This window comes from Podospora pseudoanserina, chromosome 6 (genome assembly GCF_035222485.1).
Source record: "Podospora pseudoanserina strain CBS 124.78 chromosome 6, whole genome shotgun sequence".
Classification (NCBI taxonomy): domain Eukaryota; kingdom Fungi; phylum Ascomycota; class Sordariomycetes; order Sordariales; family Podosporaceae; genus Podospora; species Podospora pseudoanserina.
Window position 1 is genome coordinate 4,150,998 of NC_085925.1, and position 14,812 is coordinate 4,165,809.

The following is a 14,812-nucleotide window of genomic DNA, read 5'->3' on the forward strand; positions in this document are numbered from 1 at the left end:
GTGTTGACTGCTACCAAGGTATCGTCAAATGGTAGGGGAAAATAGAATAGGATAACTGTTGTGGATTGACACACGCACAAGACCTGCAGATGAGGAGCTGTCAATGTCAATGTCAGTTGCAGATCTGCCAGATCCTCGGGCATCTGGGCAGTGATCAGGATGCTGTTGCTGCCCGCAGTGCGTTTACCCCGCATCCAGACAATTTTGTGTTAAGAGCCCCACCATACCTTGTGGAAACGTTCTGGAAGCTCAACCTCCAAGCTCCAAAGAAGAGACCCCACCTCAGCTTTCATCACAAGGGCCTCCTCGGCCTCCTCTCATTGTCTCTGTTGACCACCACCTCGCCTAATCCGCGTCGCCGGGACTTTGGAGTTCAACCATGGAAAACCGCGCTGCTCAGCCGCGTCACAACACCGTCGGACAACACGGGCAGCCAGTCTCACGCGCGCGACCATCCAATCGGGCACTCGGTTTTTGAACAAGTATATTGGCAGACGGCATCCATTGTATCGTACTCTAAAAGACAACAGTCCGGGTGCCGTTCAAAAACACCCTCCTCTCGGCATACCACTTGACGGCGGCCGCAAGCACTTGGCTCTCTACGTTGGATCCCTCATCCACCAGCGCCTTGGGGCTCAGGCTGTGGTCCACGCGGGCAACGCGCTGCTCAATGATGGGCCCCTCGTCAAGGTCGGCCGTGACAAAGTGCGCCGTGGCACCGATAATCTTGACACCGCGGTCGTAGGCCTGGTGGTAGGGCTTGGCGCCCTTGAAACTTGGCAAGAAGCTGTGGTGGATGTTGATGATCTTGCCGCTCATGGCCTCGCACAGCGTCGGGCTCAGCACCTGCATGTAGCGCGCCAGCACCACAAGCTCGACATTGTGTTCTTTGATGAGTTCCAGGATCTGGCCCTCCTGCGCCGCCTTGGTGTCCTTGGTGACGGGGAGGTGGCGGAATTCGATGCCGTAGCTGGCGGCGAGGGGTGCAAAGTCTGGGTGGTTGGACACGATGAGGGGGATTTCGATGGGAAGCTGGCCCGTCTTGGCGCGGAAGAGGAGGTCGTTGAGGCAGTGGCCAATCTTGGATACCATGATGAGGACCTTTGGCTTTTGTGCCACGGGCCGGATGTCGTACGTCATGTCATACTCGCCAGCCAGCTTCTCAAAGTGCGGGCGCAAGAACTCGGGCGACTCGGTCGGTGTTGGGCCAAAGTGCACACGCATGAAGAATTTTTCTGTGACGGGATCCGAAAACTGCTGCAGGTCGATGATGTTGACCTTTTCGCCGGCGAACACGCCCGTCACGGCGTGAACGATGCCCGGCTTGTCAGGGCACGACAGCGTCAGGAAGTGGTCGTTGGCCATTGTTGAAATGCGTGCTGGGTGGTTGATCACTGGGTGAGTGAGTCCAGACGAGGTCGTTCAATGTTTTTGCCTCCTCAGTTTCAGGAATGACTCAACTAACGCACTTGGGAGCTGCGCGTTGGAGATGTGTCCACTGTGGAGTTTGGAGTGTGGACGCTAGGGTTAGGGTACCTGCATTTCGCTTGGCAACCCCTGAGAGGCACGAGATCTCGGAGCGACGACTTGACGTGTTGCAGTGCGGGAATGATATTGGTTTTGGCACACCGGTGTGTCACAGTCTGGACAACATGGACACCTGGTCTTTTCTGAGCTCATGCCCCGGCCAGGGTGCTCTTTTGACGACAGCAGATCGATATCATGAGCAGGAAATCTTGACCGGCTGGTTCACGTTTCAAAAGACTGTCGACATGGCGTGCTTGTTTGGTCTCTTGCTGCTTCTGTCAGCGGCTCTCCCTTGCTCCTTTGCTGTTTCTCAGTGGAATGAGGAAGTCGTGAACGGCATCCCTTACCGCACCTTTTACCACGCAGACACCAACAGCAAACTTTCGATAGTTAGTAACTCTGGTATCTGCGAGACAACCCCCAATGTGAATCAACTCAGCGGATACATCCGCATCAGCGAGGACATCAACCTCTTCTTTTGGTTCTTTGAGTCTCGCAACAGCCCTGCAACCGCCCCTTTGGCTCTGTGGCTCAACGGTGGCCCAGGATGCAGCTCGATGCTTGGTCTCTTTGTCGAACATGGGCCTTGTCGTTTTCCTGATGGATCGCCAGCGGGATCTGACCCAGTGCTGAATGAAGAGAGCTGGAACAGCTACGCCAACATGCTCTACCTTGATCAGCCCGTTGGTGTGGGCTTCAGGTTTGTTGGTCTGTCTCAACGCGCAGGGAACCCGGTTAACAGACGAAAGCTATGGGGTAGGCCAAGTCAACGCCACCACCCAGGGCTCGGTCTATGTGTGGACGTTTCTGCAGGCCTTTCTTGCCGCCAAGCCTGAGCTAGCCAAGTCGCAGTTTGGCCTCTTCACTGAGAGCTATGGCGGTCGGTATCCTCCTGCGGTGCGCAATACTTCGCGTAGGCTGATAGTGTTCAGGACATTACGGGCCGGACATTGTCCGCTTTATCCAGCAGCAAAACAAGGTCGTAGACCAAAACGTTTCCAACGCAGTCAAGATCGACATTATCGCCTTAGGAATCAACAATGGCTGGGTCGACCCCAAGCTCCAGTTTCCTGCGTACCTCGATTTTGGACTCACCAACAACTACAGGCAACTTGTGAATCAGTCACAGTATTCAACTGGAATCACTCTATACCAACAACGATGCGTTCCGGCGTTGCAAAACTGCACCGTGACCACAGGAACAGCGGAAGATTGCAACCATGCCCATAACACCTGTTACGATGCGTTGGGTCTCTTTACCGTGGAGCTCCAGCGATTCGACCTGTACGACGTCAGAAGGGTCGACACATGGACCGGGATCCCAGGAACAGATATGTACCATGAGTATCTGGCGAGGTCTGACGTGAAGGATGCCATTGGCGCTCAGCGCGACTATACCGAGTGTTCCGACGTCGCCTGGGGGCTGTTTGACAGTACCGGAGACCGTGAGTTGTTTTCTAGGCGACTGGGCTACGCCGCGCTGACAGCGATACAGCATCGAGATCCTTCCTCGGTGAGCTGAGCGAGGTTGTCCAGTCAGGTGTGAGAGTGCTGTTGTGGGCCGGGGATGCCGGTGTGTTTGTTCCTGGCCTGGTTTCCTTATCTGTCAATGAAGCTGACATGCATGTCTGGCGCAGATTATCTTTGCAACTGGATGGGCAATCTTGCTGTTGCGAACGCGATTGACTATTCTGGGCAGCTTGACTTTGTTAAGAGAGGCATGAGCGCCTATCAAGTCAACGGAACATCTTTCGGCGAGTTCAAGACGGTCGAGAACTTGAGCTGGCTTCGAGTGTATAGTGCGGGGCATCTTGTGTGAGTTTTTATTGTCTGGTCCATCACACTCTGGCCGCTGACACTTGGCCGTCTTAGATCCTCGGATCAACCCCGAGCCGCACTGCAGGCATTCCGCCAGACCATGGAAAACAGACCACTGGAAGCAACTTGAGTCGATGTACACGTTGGGTGATTTTGCCCTGTTTGGATTTGAGTTGCTGAGGTTTCGAAACGGGAATGTCTGCTGGATAGAGAAGGATCAGCTTTTGGCAAATTGAACCGAGTGTCCAATGTCGCAATCATGCCGATATATGCATGCAAGTGTATTTGTCACAGGCTAGTATTTTTGGCTGCTTGGCTCTGAGGATGCTGACAGACTAGACATATTCAGGTAACGGTTGGTCATATATGAAAGCTCCAGATTCCAGTTCTCACAGGCTGGTCACCTCCACGGTCCTCGCACAGGTTTCCATTTTTCTGAAACAATATGCGGGTGGCAGTCATCGGTGCCGGGCCTTCGGGTCTAGTGACACTAAAGTATCTGCTCGCAGCTTGTGACTCTCTGGGTTCTGACCCTGTCGAACCGATCTTGTTCGAGTCCGAGTCATCGGTGGGGGGGACGTTTGCTCATCGCACATATGAGGATGGAGAGGTATGTTTGCAGGATGCTTTGATCACTCACCGGCTCACCAAGTGTACTGTAGCTTGTATCTTCGAAACAGCTTACGACATTTTCCGACTTTAGGCCTCAGGACTCCGACCCGGACTTCCTTTCGACTGACCGTTATGTCGAGTACCTCAACGATTACTGCACACACTTTGGGCTTTGGGAGCACCTCAAACTTTCGACTACCGTTGTCTCGATCCGCAAAAACGGGAACAGGGGCCATATCATTACTTATCGGCAGCAAGACGGTCCACAGACTGCAGAACATGAATGCGATGCCGTGGCCATTTGTACCGGACTCCACGTTACTCCGAATATCCCAAACATCAACGGCGTGGACCGAGTATCAAAAGTCTTTCACTCGTCCGAGTTCAAGAATAGGAGCCAGTTTGGAGTGGGGAAAACGGTGCTTATATTGGGTAGTGGCGAGACGGCCATGGATCTGGGATACCTCGCCATGCACAGCCCTATCAAAAGAGTCTTGATGAGCCACCGCGATGGATTTTTGTGCGCGCCCAAGAGAATTCCTGATCCTGTCATTTTGCCCATTCTTGGTAACAAGCCTGACCCGAACAGACTCAACGTGCCGGTCGACAGCAGCAGTGCTAGTCTTTTTGACACGGCCTACGTCCACCGCCGTCTGAGAGACCAAATGTTGCTGTGGCATTATTATGATATCTTTATCAAATCGACCCTTTGGTTGGTTGGTGGCTCCAAGTACGGAATGGCACAGTGGATAGGGGGGATATCGGATGAGCGGTATCACGCCAGTAAAAGTCTCTGTGTTTTTCTTCCATCCCGTTGCTCGGAAGCTGACATTTCTACTAGTTTTTTTCAACAAATCCAACAAGGTCATGCCATATCTATCAGCCCCATATCGCCAAGAACGGGAATCGTCCATTGTCCAGAGAATCAGGTCTTCCCTCATTCAGGTGCCACTAGCAGAGACTGGTGGTCGACACATTGACCTGGCACCCTGGCCTACCCACTTTGACGAACAAGGCATCGTTCATTTTCGGAGCAACAACCGTCCCGAATTCCACCGCCTGAAGGGCCAAAGGATCAAGCCTGATGTGGTGATATTTGCAACAGGATACACACAGACTTTTTCTTTCTTATCCGATGATTACCCTACGCCAGAAAGCCTTGATACACGATCCATCTGGAAGTCGACAAATCCTTCTGTTGCTTTTATTGGGTTTATCCGCCCATCCTTTGGCGCCATACCGCCGTTGTCCGAACTACAAGCTCAACTTTGGGTTGTCAACCTTTTGCGCCCTGCATTAGTACCAAGGCCCTTGAGCATCACGGATGAGCCACATTACAAACTCAAAATGAACAACAGATCGCGAATCCAGTACGGAGTGGACCACGAGAGCTATGCATATCAGCTTGCACTTGACATGGGAGCTGCAACAGGATTCTCCCAGGTTTTATCACGAGGATGGGCTTATCAAACGTCAAAGGGTAGACGCAATGGCGGGTGGTACAAGTTGCCTCTAGTATGGGCTTTGGGAGCTAACTTCAACACCAAATTCCGGTTGAGGGGCCCATGGAAGTGGAAAGGTGCAGAGGACGTCTTGGTGGAGGAGCTGTGGGCCACGGTTGAGCGAAGAGGAGGGTTCTTTGGCCATGTTACACTCTCTGGCTTGCCTATGGCTGTCTTTGGGTGCATCAGCTTGGTGCTGTGGGTGTTGGAGCCTGTTATGAACATTTTGGGGATGCTAATGTGAGATCAGGCCCGAGTTGACAAAGACACAATGTATCCTAGCTCCTCTGACTGCACATCCCTAGCTGTCCCTCTCATCCACAACAAAATCAAGCGAGGGCCCCCGGTACACAGAAACCCAATTCATCACAAAGGGAAACCCTTGGTTCCGGAGAGGCTCTGTAAGATCCAGCTTGAAGTTTCTCACCACGCCCGCAACAGCATGGTTGAGATTCAGATTGGCCAGCGTGTAACCAACACACATCATGTTGCCCATACCAAAGGGTACCAAATACTTTTCCATGCCCCTTGAGCTTCCTCCGGGGAGCCATCTTTCAGGTTCGAACCTTTCCGGATCCGGAAAGATCTTTTCGTTGTGATGAACGTGATAGTTGTCTGTCTCCACAACCGTGCCGCCGGGGATGTCATATCCACATAATACAGCTCCCTGGGCTGGCGTGTCACGAGGCATGGCCCCAGGGATTGCATGTGCCAGCCGCAAAGACTCCTTCATAAAAGCAGAAAAATAGGACAGAGCCTCCAGAGACGCGTTGGTGATGTCTGAGTCCTTGTCGGGGAAGGCTGCTTTCAGTTCTGAAAACAATTTGTTTTGGACGGCAGGGTAGGCGCCCAGAAAGTACGCAGTCCGGGTCAGCGACCAGAGTGTAGTGTGCAATGCTGCTCCCAGTATTGTGTACCCCTCGGCAATGACAGTGTTTGGGTCCAGGGAATCCAACAGCCTAGCAATGATTGATGACTCTTTGCTTCTTGGCTTTTCAGCAGGCCTCTTTTGCTCGTTCATAATTCGAAACACTTCGACTGCTGTGGTGTTTCTGATGATGGCTTGTCCGGTGGCAGCAGGGATCAACTTTGTCATGATGGATTGAGGGACGACCTCGAGAATCGGCACGACAGGAGGAAAGTACTTGACTATTGTCCAGGACTGGGCGAGCATGTCGACTGAGTTCGTAAGGGGGTGTGCCTCGAGCGTGTCAGTTTCCAACAAGCTGTTGCACGGTAAGCATAGGCAGGCTTTTGAACAACCAAGATCAAACAAACATACCCGTAGGATGTCTGACAGATGGCCTCTGCCGCGACATCAAGGACTAGCCCAGCCAGTGCATTCTTCATGTTCACCACACTGGAACCACTTTCCAGGAACGACCTGATGTTCCCCACCATCATCTCCCGCTTGCCTTTTACCAAGCCCTCGTAGAGCTTGATCACCTCACCCTTGGCAAACATGGGTGCAATGAGCGAACGTCTTTTTCGGTGGAAATCCGGGTCCGTCGAACCAAAAAGCGCATTGGAGAGGCGGAAGGGAACGTAAAAGTATTTTGCTTTTGTGAACTTGCTGCCGACCTTGTGAACATCTCGAAAGGCGTCGGGATCAGATATGTGCAAGGCATTTGGCCGGATGCGCACAACAGGGCCATATTTGGGGTGCAGCACAAATCGCTGGTGTTCAGGCCATGACAGTGGTGAGCGTGAAAAGAGGGCATGCCACGTTTCGTAAAGAGATGTTGCAGCTGCCAATTTTGGGCCCGGGAACGAAGAGAGAGGGTGGAAATAGATGCGCTGGATGATCAGAAGAATGCGGTGTATAAAGAGGACAGCAATTAAAGGGGTTATAAGAGAGTGCATTGGAAAAGGTGCAGAGACATGACCTTCAGGGGCCACTCCGATGGACGTAGCATTCATGATCAATATCAGTCGCGGGACTTGAAGATCAGGGAGCATGAAGTTCACAGGAGAGGATGAAGATGGCACCGACATGAATAGCAGCTACTGTGGGAAGGTGGAATGAACCCACCGTTGGGTGGTTTAAATTGGGAGTTTTTGGGACCTTATCATAGCAAGAGAAAACAACCATTCTCCCCCCTCGATTTTACTGTTTGATATACCACACCTTCTGACACGAACCCACCGTACTGACGCGCACTACCCACTCTGCCTACAATAGGTAACATGAAATCAACACAAAATTCCCGCAGTGCGTCTATTTGCGCCCAAGTTCATGACATCGCCCTTCGAAAAGATCCAGGCATATGCACAGAGACCCTTAGTATGATGGTGATATGTCACCCTGCAGAGTGCTATTGAATGGCGCCTCGCATGAGAACCCGGCAGTGGAGGTGGCAAGTGAGGATAGGTAGGTAGGTAGCATTCAGCTATTGTTTAGGACGTGACAGGCACCAAGCCCCGCTTGCACTTCTTTCTCACTGTTGCTTATCTACAGTGCGTCCAAGCTTCCCAGCAAGATCATCTATTTGCTCGCAATTCAATGTTCCACTCGGACTCTTTCCACCCAGCAACCTCACTCGCCCTCGTCATGGTCATGGGACTTTTCTTCCAATCGACAACGCTCGAAATCAACCCCCGCCCCTAGTTATGATACCTAATGATAACTGCTTACGTACCTTGTATTTGGGGCTCCATCCCGTTAATCTTTTGTCTTTTATTGGTGGTATACCTACATGTACGGGAATCAATATTGATTCTTGTCCATACATGACCAAGTCTAGCGTGCAACTTCTCCTCCTCCATTGCAACCCCAGCTGTAGCAGATCTCTGTCAGCTTTCATCATCCACCGCTCGCTCTATCACTTCATTTCCACAACTGGAACCACCTGCATCAAGCCTCTTTCTCCAAGCCCTCTTCGAGTTGTCCGAGCACCCCGCCTCCATCAAGTCTGCACCCCCCAAGTCTGCCTTCATGTTCGTGCTTAGTTCGTCCGATTCCATATCTTCTGAGTTTGCATCCCTTTATGCTGCCCTCATCCAAGACCCTCTCTAGGGGGCTCTCCTTGGCCGAGTCCTCCTTTAACCTACCTACCCCTTTCAAGCCGACCCCTCATAAGGCTACCTCGACCGAGTCATGATTTTGACCTCCTTGGGACAAGCCTCACCCCAGTCGAATCCGCCTGGTTTGATCCCTGTTTTTTAGAGCAGGGCTTCTTTCTTGCCTTTCTATCTCTATTCCTTCCGTCGCTCCTACTTCTGCGATGCCGCCCCCCTCTACAAGAGCTTCTCCCTTAGTCAATGCTGGAGCTCTGTTCTTCTCTCGATCGGTTTTTGCTTACACCATTTGATCGACCGGTCAAAGGTCGTCAACCAAGCAATGGTGCCTTCATCAGTCGAGCAGGTGCCGATTGGACCTGTTGTTGCTTTAGCACAGCAATAGTCACTTCCAACCGAAGATAGCAGGGACACCATCATACAGTAAACCAGGCGGCTGTAAAATTTCAAGCTCATTAATCCCCCAGCAACCATGTTGAATGGATGTCTTGTACCAACTGCCGAAGGTCTGATTTACCCACCACTCCAACCAAATCTCGAACGTTTCATTTCCCCGTCTCAAGTTTCGTTTTAATATACGATAGAATATTTCCCGGTCCCAATGGAGCAGGACAACGGAGCCGGCAGAGCTGCTTTCAGTTGGAACTCTCGATATATCTTTCAATCATCCACCCCCCCACCAATTCAAATCACCCACTCCACGGCTCACCATGCCAAAAAAAAAAATCCGACAATGCGATCCCTGTTCCTATTCCCCATCATCTGGCATCTTGCTCTGGCAGCCAGCGTTCGAAGCATTTTTCTGTTCAAAGATGTCATGAAATCCAATACAACAGCCCTCAAGACGTCGGGCTTTAATACTCTCATCATGTTTGGCGTGGGCATTTTGAGCAATGGCGACATCATGTATTATTCCAACACGCCTGAAAGTCAAGATGTGCGAATTGCTTCTGGCGGGGTCTATGTTGGGGGTGATGCTCTGGCCCAAAAGGTGCGCTCGCTGAAAACGGGGGAAACCGGCGTCACGAGGCTGGAGATTTCGATGAACGCCCAGAATGTGAGAAACCTCATAATGACACCAGGCCCAGGGCCAGAGACGCCTTTGTTTCGCAACTTTCAGGCCTTGAAGGAAGCTTGGACGCTTGATGCCGTCAACAATGACGACGAATCCATTTATGATCTCAACAGTTCGGTTGCCTTTGGAAGAATGCTGGGCCAGATCGGATACAAATACACCATCGCGCCATATACGAACGCCCAGTTCTGGCTTAACGTGAAGAATCAACTTAATCAGGGGCTCAAGGAACAAGACAGGCTGCTTGATCGGGTGTATCTACAATGCTACGACGGCGGGGCATACAATAACCCTCCTGGATGGCAGACATTTTTGGGTATGAAGGTTGTTCCTCTGATCTGGGTCATCAATGACTCCAAACCGGTTTACGGCGCCACTGCTGCTCAGGCGCGAACCCGACTTACCCAGTGGCATCAACAAAGTACCCTTGCCGGAGGAGGGTACTGGAACGACTACGATATCGAAAAGATGGGGTTATCGTATCGGGATTATGGCAACGTACTGGCCAGCATATTTCCGTAGAGTCCAATTGAAAAACATGAGTTTGATTAACTTCATAACGCATCACATCATTCAGCCCAAGTTCTGATCCAGCCATGACCTGGAGCCTATCTCCCTCCCATCCCATAATCCCTTCAGCTGGCGTTGATGCGAGCAATAAGGAACTTGGGTGCTTGATCGCGAGCCTCGTCTTGATACTCGCCGTGCGCAGGTGTCACAATCAATGTCCCTGAGCACACCAAGTCTCCACTCTCACAGAATACCGTGAGGCGGTTGGAAGGATAGTTGGGGATCCCACCATTGTTCTGCTGGTTCTTGGTGTAGCCAAACAGAACAACTCCCTTGATCTTTTCCCGGATGGCGGCCGTGCTGTCACGGATGGCAGCAGCCGTGAGGGCAGCGCCTTGGCTGTTGAGATGTCAGCGCCATACATGGACATGTGGACTTGCTTCTGCTCACCTGTAGCCACCAGACACAATCTTTGCCGATGGGCATCTGGTGCTGGCCAGGGTAAAGAGGTTCTTCATCTCTGCGATGGCCGCTGCTGTAGTGCCGTCCGGAAGCAGGTTGTCAAGCAAGTTGGCCTTGTAGTTGCCACCGACACCCTGGATCCAGACATTGTTGGCGCCATAGTTTGCCTCGAGCACGTCGGCGATCAACGGTCCCAACGAGCCCTGTCGGTGGTGGCGAGTTAGCATGTGTCCAAAGGTTGCAGCAGGTATTCGGCGCCTACAAGGTTGCCGCCCTCAGTGGAGCCGCGAGCATAGATGAAGATGATCGGAGGGCAAGTCCCACCGGTCTGGAGCTCGTTTCTGGTCTGACTGCTCTGCCGGGTCTCGAGAGTTTGCTTCTTTGAGAGGTCCTCGAGGAGGTCCAGCGACCTGATCTCTTCAATGCGGCTAGGGAGCGCAGTCACCAACCCGGTGAATGCGACAATGGTGGTGAGAAAACGCATGATGAAGAGATGGGACTGATGGGAAGGTAGGTAGATGGAGGGATGCCTGCTGCTAAAAAGCGGGACAACAAGTCGACGGGTTCCTGGTCTTCTTATACATGATCATCTCCCGTACAACATGGCAGATGTGATCGAGGTACACTCCCATATCGCCTACACCACGACCTTGAGGCTACCACATTCGTTTCCTGGCGATTCTGTACCTTGAATTTCAGTCTTCGGAGGTATGTTCCACAATCGGAAGTTCCCACCATTCAGGGCGCAAAAGATGGCAGACAGGCATTCCCCGCATTTTCGTCGTAGTGTGGTGGAGAAGCCTCGTAGGTAAGATAGGTAGTCAGGTAGCATCGCCGAACTTGGCATCTTACCGAACGGCCCTTCTCGTTCAACAAACGTGGCCGCTGGTCATCATCTGCCACCACTATATCGGGCGTTGATCCCAAATCACCTCGATGCGCCGCCCCTTGCCCTTACGGACGGACCTTTTTGTGAAGCATGACCAAGGTATAGAATCGAGAATTTCTCCGTCTCGAGGTCGAGCTCGCGGTCCATGCTAGCGAGGGACTCTGATCGCGATGCCCGCTTCATTTGTCAAGACGGTGAACTGGACCGGAATGCGCTTTCAACTATCCGATGACACAAGTAAGCTTGCATCTGGGCAAGAGGAAATCCATGGTTCCTCAACCAACTTTCTACCCGGCCGCGGCCCAGTGTCTATGTACCAAGTAGCTCTGGGAGGCCGATCAGCGTGTTGATCTTTTGAAAATTGGAGGAATTTTCCATAAGCCAGGTCGATATTTGAAGGCGAGTTCCTGCATTAACCCCTCCTTGCCGTCTCCGAGAGTAACACACCAACACGATCTCCCGCAGACTTTCATTCGTCTTCGGACCTCGCTGCACCACAAGACAGCCAGATAGGTACACCACTGTCAAGATACTGTCCATTATTACATCTACCTTTGCAGTTGTGTTGCAACGTGTTGTGTGTTCGAGGGGGCGCAGACACCTTCCCAAATCCTGGATATTTGCCGTGCTGTGGAGCCTTTTCTCTCTGAAAACCTGCAAAGACGGAGCTCTGGAGGGTAGCATTGAGCCATCGTTTCACCGGGTTACGTTTTCCTACTTGGAACAAGATAGACCGCCGGCGCCAAATCGTGGGGTGCATGGTGTAATAGCAAGCGAGCGTAGAATCTCGACAGCCGGAGATGGGCATGAGCGTCGACCGTTACTCGTTCAGCTTCTCGTTGGAACCCTGGGGCGGACAAATGTCAATCTTTATTTGAGCCTTCGAGAGACAGCCATGCCGTGGGGCTGACCAGTGTGGCTTGAGAAATACCTACGAAGGGGGCCGAGGTGGCTTTCCATATAGGGGTACACTTCTCCTCAGCAGACCTGTTTTCTTTTCCACCCCATCTCTCAATACAAATCAACTCTTGCCAAACGGGCCAAGTACCACCACTACAACTGGAGCGACGACCCCCACCAACGGATGTATGTCTGAATCCAAGGGATCGGCCTACCAGTCATGGCCAAAGCCGGGGGATAGAACGTGCGCAGTGTTTGGAGTGCCGCCAAGAGTCTGGCCAACGTGCATAGTAGTCTGTCTCTATATGTACAACCCCACCGCGATAGGTTGTACTCGCAAGCATTCCCGGCCCGAAAGCCTTTGGTGTTGTCGTGTGCGGACAATGAGTTTTTAACCTGAGGTTTCAGGGTCAGTGGGGCTCACCATCTGAATACCTAATCCATTTCACTTTCAAGTCTTTTCCTCCGTGAGGAACTGTTGTCATTTGCGTATGGAATATCTAGAAGCCCTTCTTTAATGCCAGTTATTATAGGCCATCATCGAGGGTTGATAACCAAGTCATGATGCTGCATGTGTGGGAGAGTTGGTTTGGCATGGATTTGGAGCAGAAAATCGGGATGTGTATTTGATCGCTGATTGACAAGAGGCTATCATGCCAACGACTCATGCCACATCCAATCCAGAGTGATGAGGCAAAGGGGAAGCCGTCTCTCGAGTATCCAGTCAATTCAAGGCAGTGGTCTACAGCTTGTGGGTGCCACCTGGAATCTTCCGGCAAAAACAGGAAGCCATGACGGAAACATCTGCTACCGCTAAAGCAATCTGCAACTGGGGCCACACAATCTTGGCCTCGACTTCCCTCTTGAGCGTGGTGAGGCATTCGTGATAGCCATGCAATGCCCACACATTATTTCGGTGCTGCAAGGCTCGGGGAAGGGTGCCATCGAATCCCAAATCCGCTGCATACACCGCAAGGGCCTCTTCTACTCTTCCCTGCTCCAACAGCAGAGCCCCATAAGCATGCCTGGTCGGCTGCATCCAGCCCCAGGGCTCATCATACGGCAGAGCATCATCCAGCTCAATAGACCTGCGCAGATGCTCAAAACCCAGCTCGATATTTCCCCGACGATACTCCAACTCTCCATCCAACATGGCAGAGGCGATAGCTAGGATAGCTTGGCACGGGTTGTTGAAGACTGTCCTTGAGGCGGGCACGGTCTTGACAGCACTCTGGAACTGAGCTCGCGCTTCCTCGGCCTCTTGGAATCTCCCGGTATTGGCGAAAGCCACACCCTTTGCGTAGAGAATCATGGCCGTCGTGGAACAGTATAACGACTTGTCTTTTGGTAAAGGGAGACGCTGTATGGCCTGCCACTTACCAAACCTAACGAGCGCATGTACCCTCATGGCAAGAAATCCCTCCAGCCAGTCGGCCATTGGCGGCGATTGCACTCTCAGAAGCTCTTCCGGTATCGCCTCTTCGAGCAACTGGGCTGTTTCTAGAGCCACTGCGGACTGTCCCGCAAACATGGCAGCATAAAGCCGAAAATGCAAGTCGTGGCAGCGGTACAGACTGTAAAAGTTGATGGCGCCGTCTCTTTGCACAGACTTCTGGTCCGCCCGCACAGCCGCCGAGTTGGAAGTTATCGCGGAACGGTAATCTCCGCAGAGCATGTAAATGTGAGATGGCATGTGGTTGAGATGGCCCGAGTCGGGGATGATGCCCAACAGTCTGTCGGCCGCGTTCAGGGCAAGCTCGGGCTGGACCGACATCTCCATGAGGTGAATGTAAAGGTGAAGCATTCCAGGGTGGTTTGGGTGCTTGGAGAGGGCGTCATCCAAGGCCGCTTTGGCATCCAGTGTCCTCGCCCCCTTGGTCGGTGCTCCTGTTCGCAAGTCCCAGAGGTCCCATGGTGTCAGGTTCAACAAGGCGTCGACATAGACGGCGGCCACGTCGGGATGGCTTGGGTGAGCATTGTATGCCACTTCCATGGCTTGCGCAAACGTGTGGTTCCAGACGTATCCCTGCTTAGCCTCTCCTCGATCTTGTGGGTACCGATGCTGGAGAGCCTCAACAAGTGCTCGCTCCACCGGCGCCGCCGCCGCCGCCTTTGCCAATGCCGCAACCACAGCTTCTCTGGCCCGCCGCAGGTTTCGGCTTCCTTCCTCGTCATCAAAGGCAGCCCACGGCTTGTTGTAGTTGGGACCCAGGGCATAAGCAAGACCCCAGTATGCCATGGCGCAGTCGGGGTCTGTCAGAGCCGCCCGCTCAAAGCACTTGACGGCCTCTTCATGGTTGAACCCGTAGCACCACACGAGCCCACGGTTGAACCATATCTGTGTATCGTGGCTTCTGGTGGTGATGGTCATGTAAAAGTCGCCAAGGTCGTAGTAGTCTTCCGTCTTATCTGGGGGAGGTTGGAGCCCCATCGTGGCGGATTCACGCGTCTTGGTATCCTGGACTGCCTGCCGTTTTGAGCCTGGGCCCAAGACTGGTT

At 52.6% G+C, this 14,812-nt stretch overlaps 7 protein-coding genes across 7 annotated transcripts; 3 read left to right on the forward strand and 4 right to left on the reverse strand.

Annotated features, from left to right (window-relative positions):
- Nucleotides 1–85: 85 nt before the first annotated feature.
- On the forward strand, nucleotides 86–3,475 carry QC764_611100 (uncharacterized protein; the record flags this gene model as incomplete). Its single annotated transcript, XM_062949593.1, has 7 exons — nucleotides 86–1,398; nucleotides 1,477–2,227; nucleotides 2,277–2,407; nucleotides 2,460–2,972; nucleotides 3,023–3,100; nucleotides 3,165–3,342; nucleotides 3,400–3,475. The coding sequence occupies exons 2-7, from the start codon at nucleotides 1,653–1,655 to the stop codon at nucleotides 3,473–3,475; spliced, it is 1,551 nt and encodes a 516-aa protein (XP_062798349.1). The 5' UTR covers nucleotides 86–1,398; nucleotides 1,477–1,652.
- On the reverse strand, nucleotides 517–1,365 carry QC764_611090 (uncharacterized protein; the record flags this gene model as incomplete). Its single annotated transcript, XM_062949592.1, has 1 exon — nucleotides 517–1,365. The coding sequence occupies one exon, from the start codon at nucleotides 1,363–1,365 to the stop codon at nucleotides 517–519; it is 849 nt and encodes a 282-aa protein (XP_062798350.1).
- A 315-nt stretch (nucleotides 3,476–3,790) lies between the features above and the next one.
- QC764_611110 (uncharacterized protein) lies at nucleotides 3,791–5,703 on the forward strand (the record flags this gene model as incomplete). The annotated part of the gene is made up of 3 exons (XM_062949594.1): nucleotides 3,791–3,955; nucleotides 4,026–4,740; nucleotides 4,799–5,703. The coding sequence occupies 3 exons, from the start codon at nucleotides 3,791–3,793 to the stop codon at nucleotides 5,701–5,703; spliced, it is 1,785 nt and encodes a 594-aa protein (XP_062798351.1).
- Nucleotides 5,704–6,608: 905 nt separating this feature from the next.
- QC764_611120 (uncharacterized protein) lies at nucleotides 6,609–7,322 on the reverse strand (the record flags this gene model as incomplete). Its single annotated transcript, XM_062949595.1, has 1 exon — nucleotides 6,609–7,322. One exon carries the CDS (start codon nucleotides 7,320–7,322, stop codon nucleotides 6,609–6,611), a length of 714 nt encoding a protein of 237 aa, XP_062798352.1.
- Nucleotides 7,323–9,078: 1,756 nt separating this feature from the next.
- QC764_611130 (uncharacterized protein) lies at nucleotides 9,079–10,074 on the forward strand (the record flags this gene model as incomplete). The annotated part of the gene is made up of 1 exon (XM_062949596.1): nucleotides 9,079–10,074. The coding sequence occupies one exon, from the start codon at nucleotides 9,079–9,081 to the stop codon at nucleotides 10,072–10,074; it is 996 nt and encodes a 331-aa protein (XP_062798353.1).
- Nucleotides 10,075–10,146: 72 nt separating this feature from the next.
- QC764_611140 (uncharacterized protein) lies at nucleotides 10,147–11,512 on the reverse strand. Its single transcript, XM_062949597.1, has 3 exons — nucleotides 10,787–11,512; nucleotides 10,513–10,727; nucleotides 10,147–10,461 (listed from the first exon to the last, which is right to left on the reverse strand). The coding sequence occupies exons 1-3, from the start codon at nucleotides 11,006–11,008 to the stop codon at nucleotides 10,188–10,190; spliced, it is 711 nt and encodes a 236-aa protein (XP_062798354.1). The 5' UTR covers nucleotides 11,009–11,512; the 3' UTR covers nucleotides 10,147–10,187.
- Nucleotides 11,513–13,055: 1,543 nt separating this feature from the next.
- On the reverse strand, nucleotides 13,056–14,744 carry QC764_611150 (uncharacterized protein; the record flags this gene model as incomplete). Its single annotated transcript, XM_062949598.1, has 1 exon — nucleotides 13,056–14,744. The coding sequence occupies one exon, from the start codon at nucleotides 14,742–14,744 to the stop codon at nucleotides 13,056–13,058; it is 1,689 nt and encodes a 562-aa protein (XP_062798355.1).
- Between the last annotated feature and the right edge of the window lie 68 nt (nucleotides 14,745–14,812).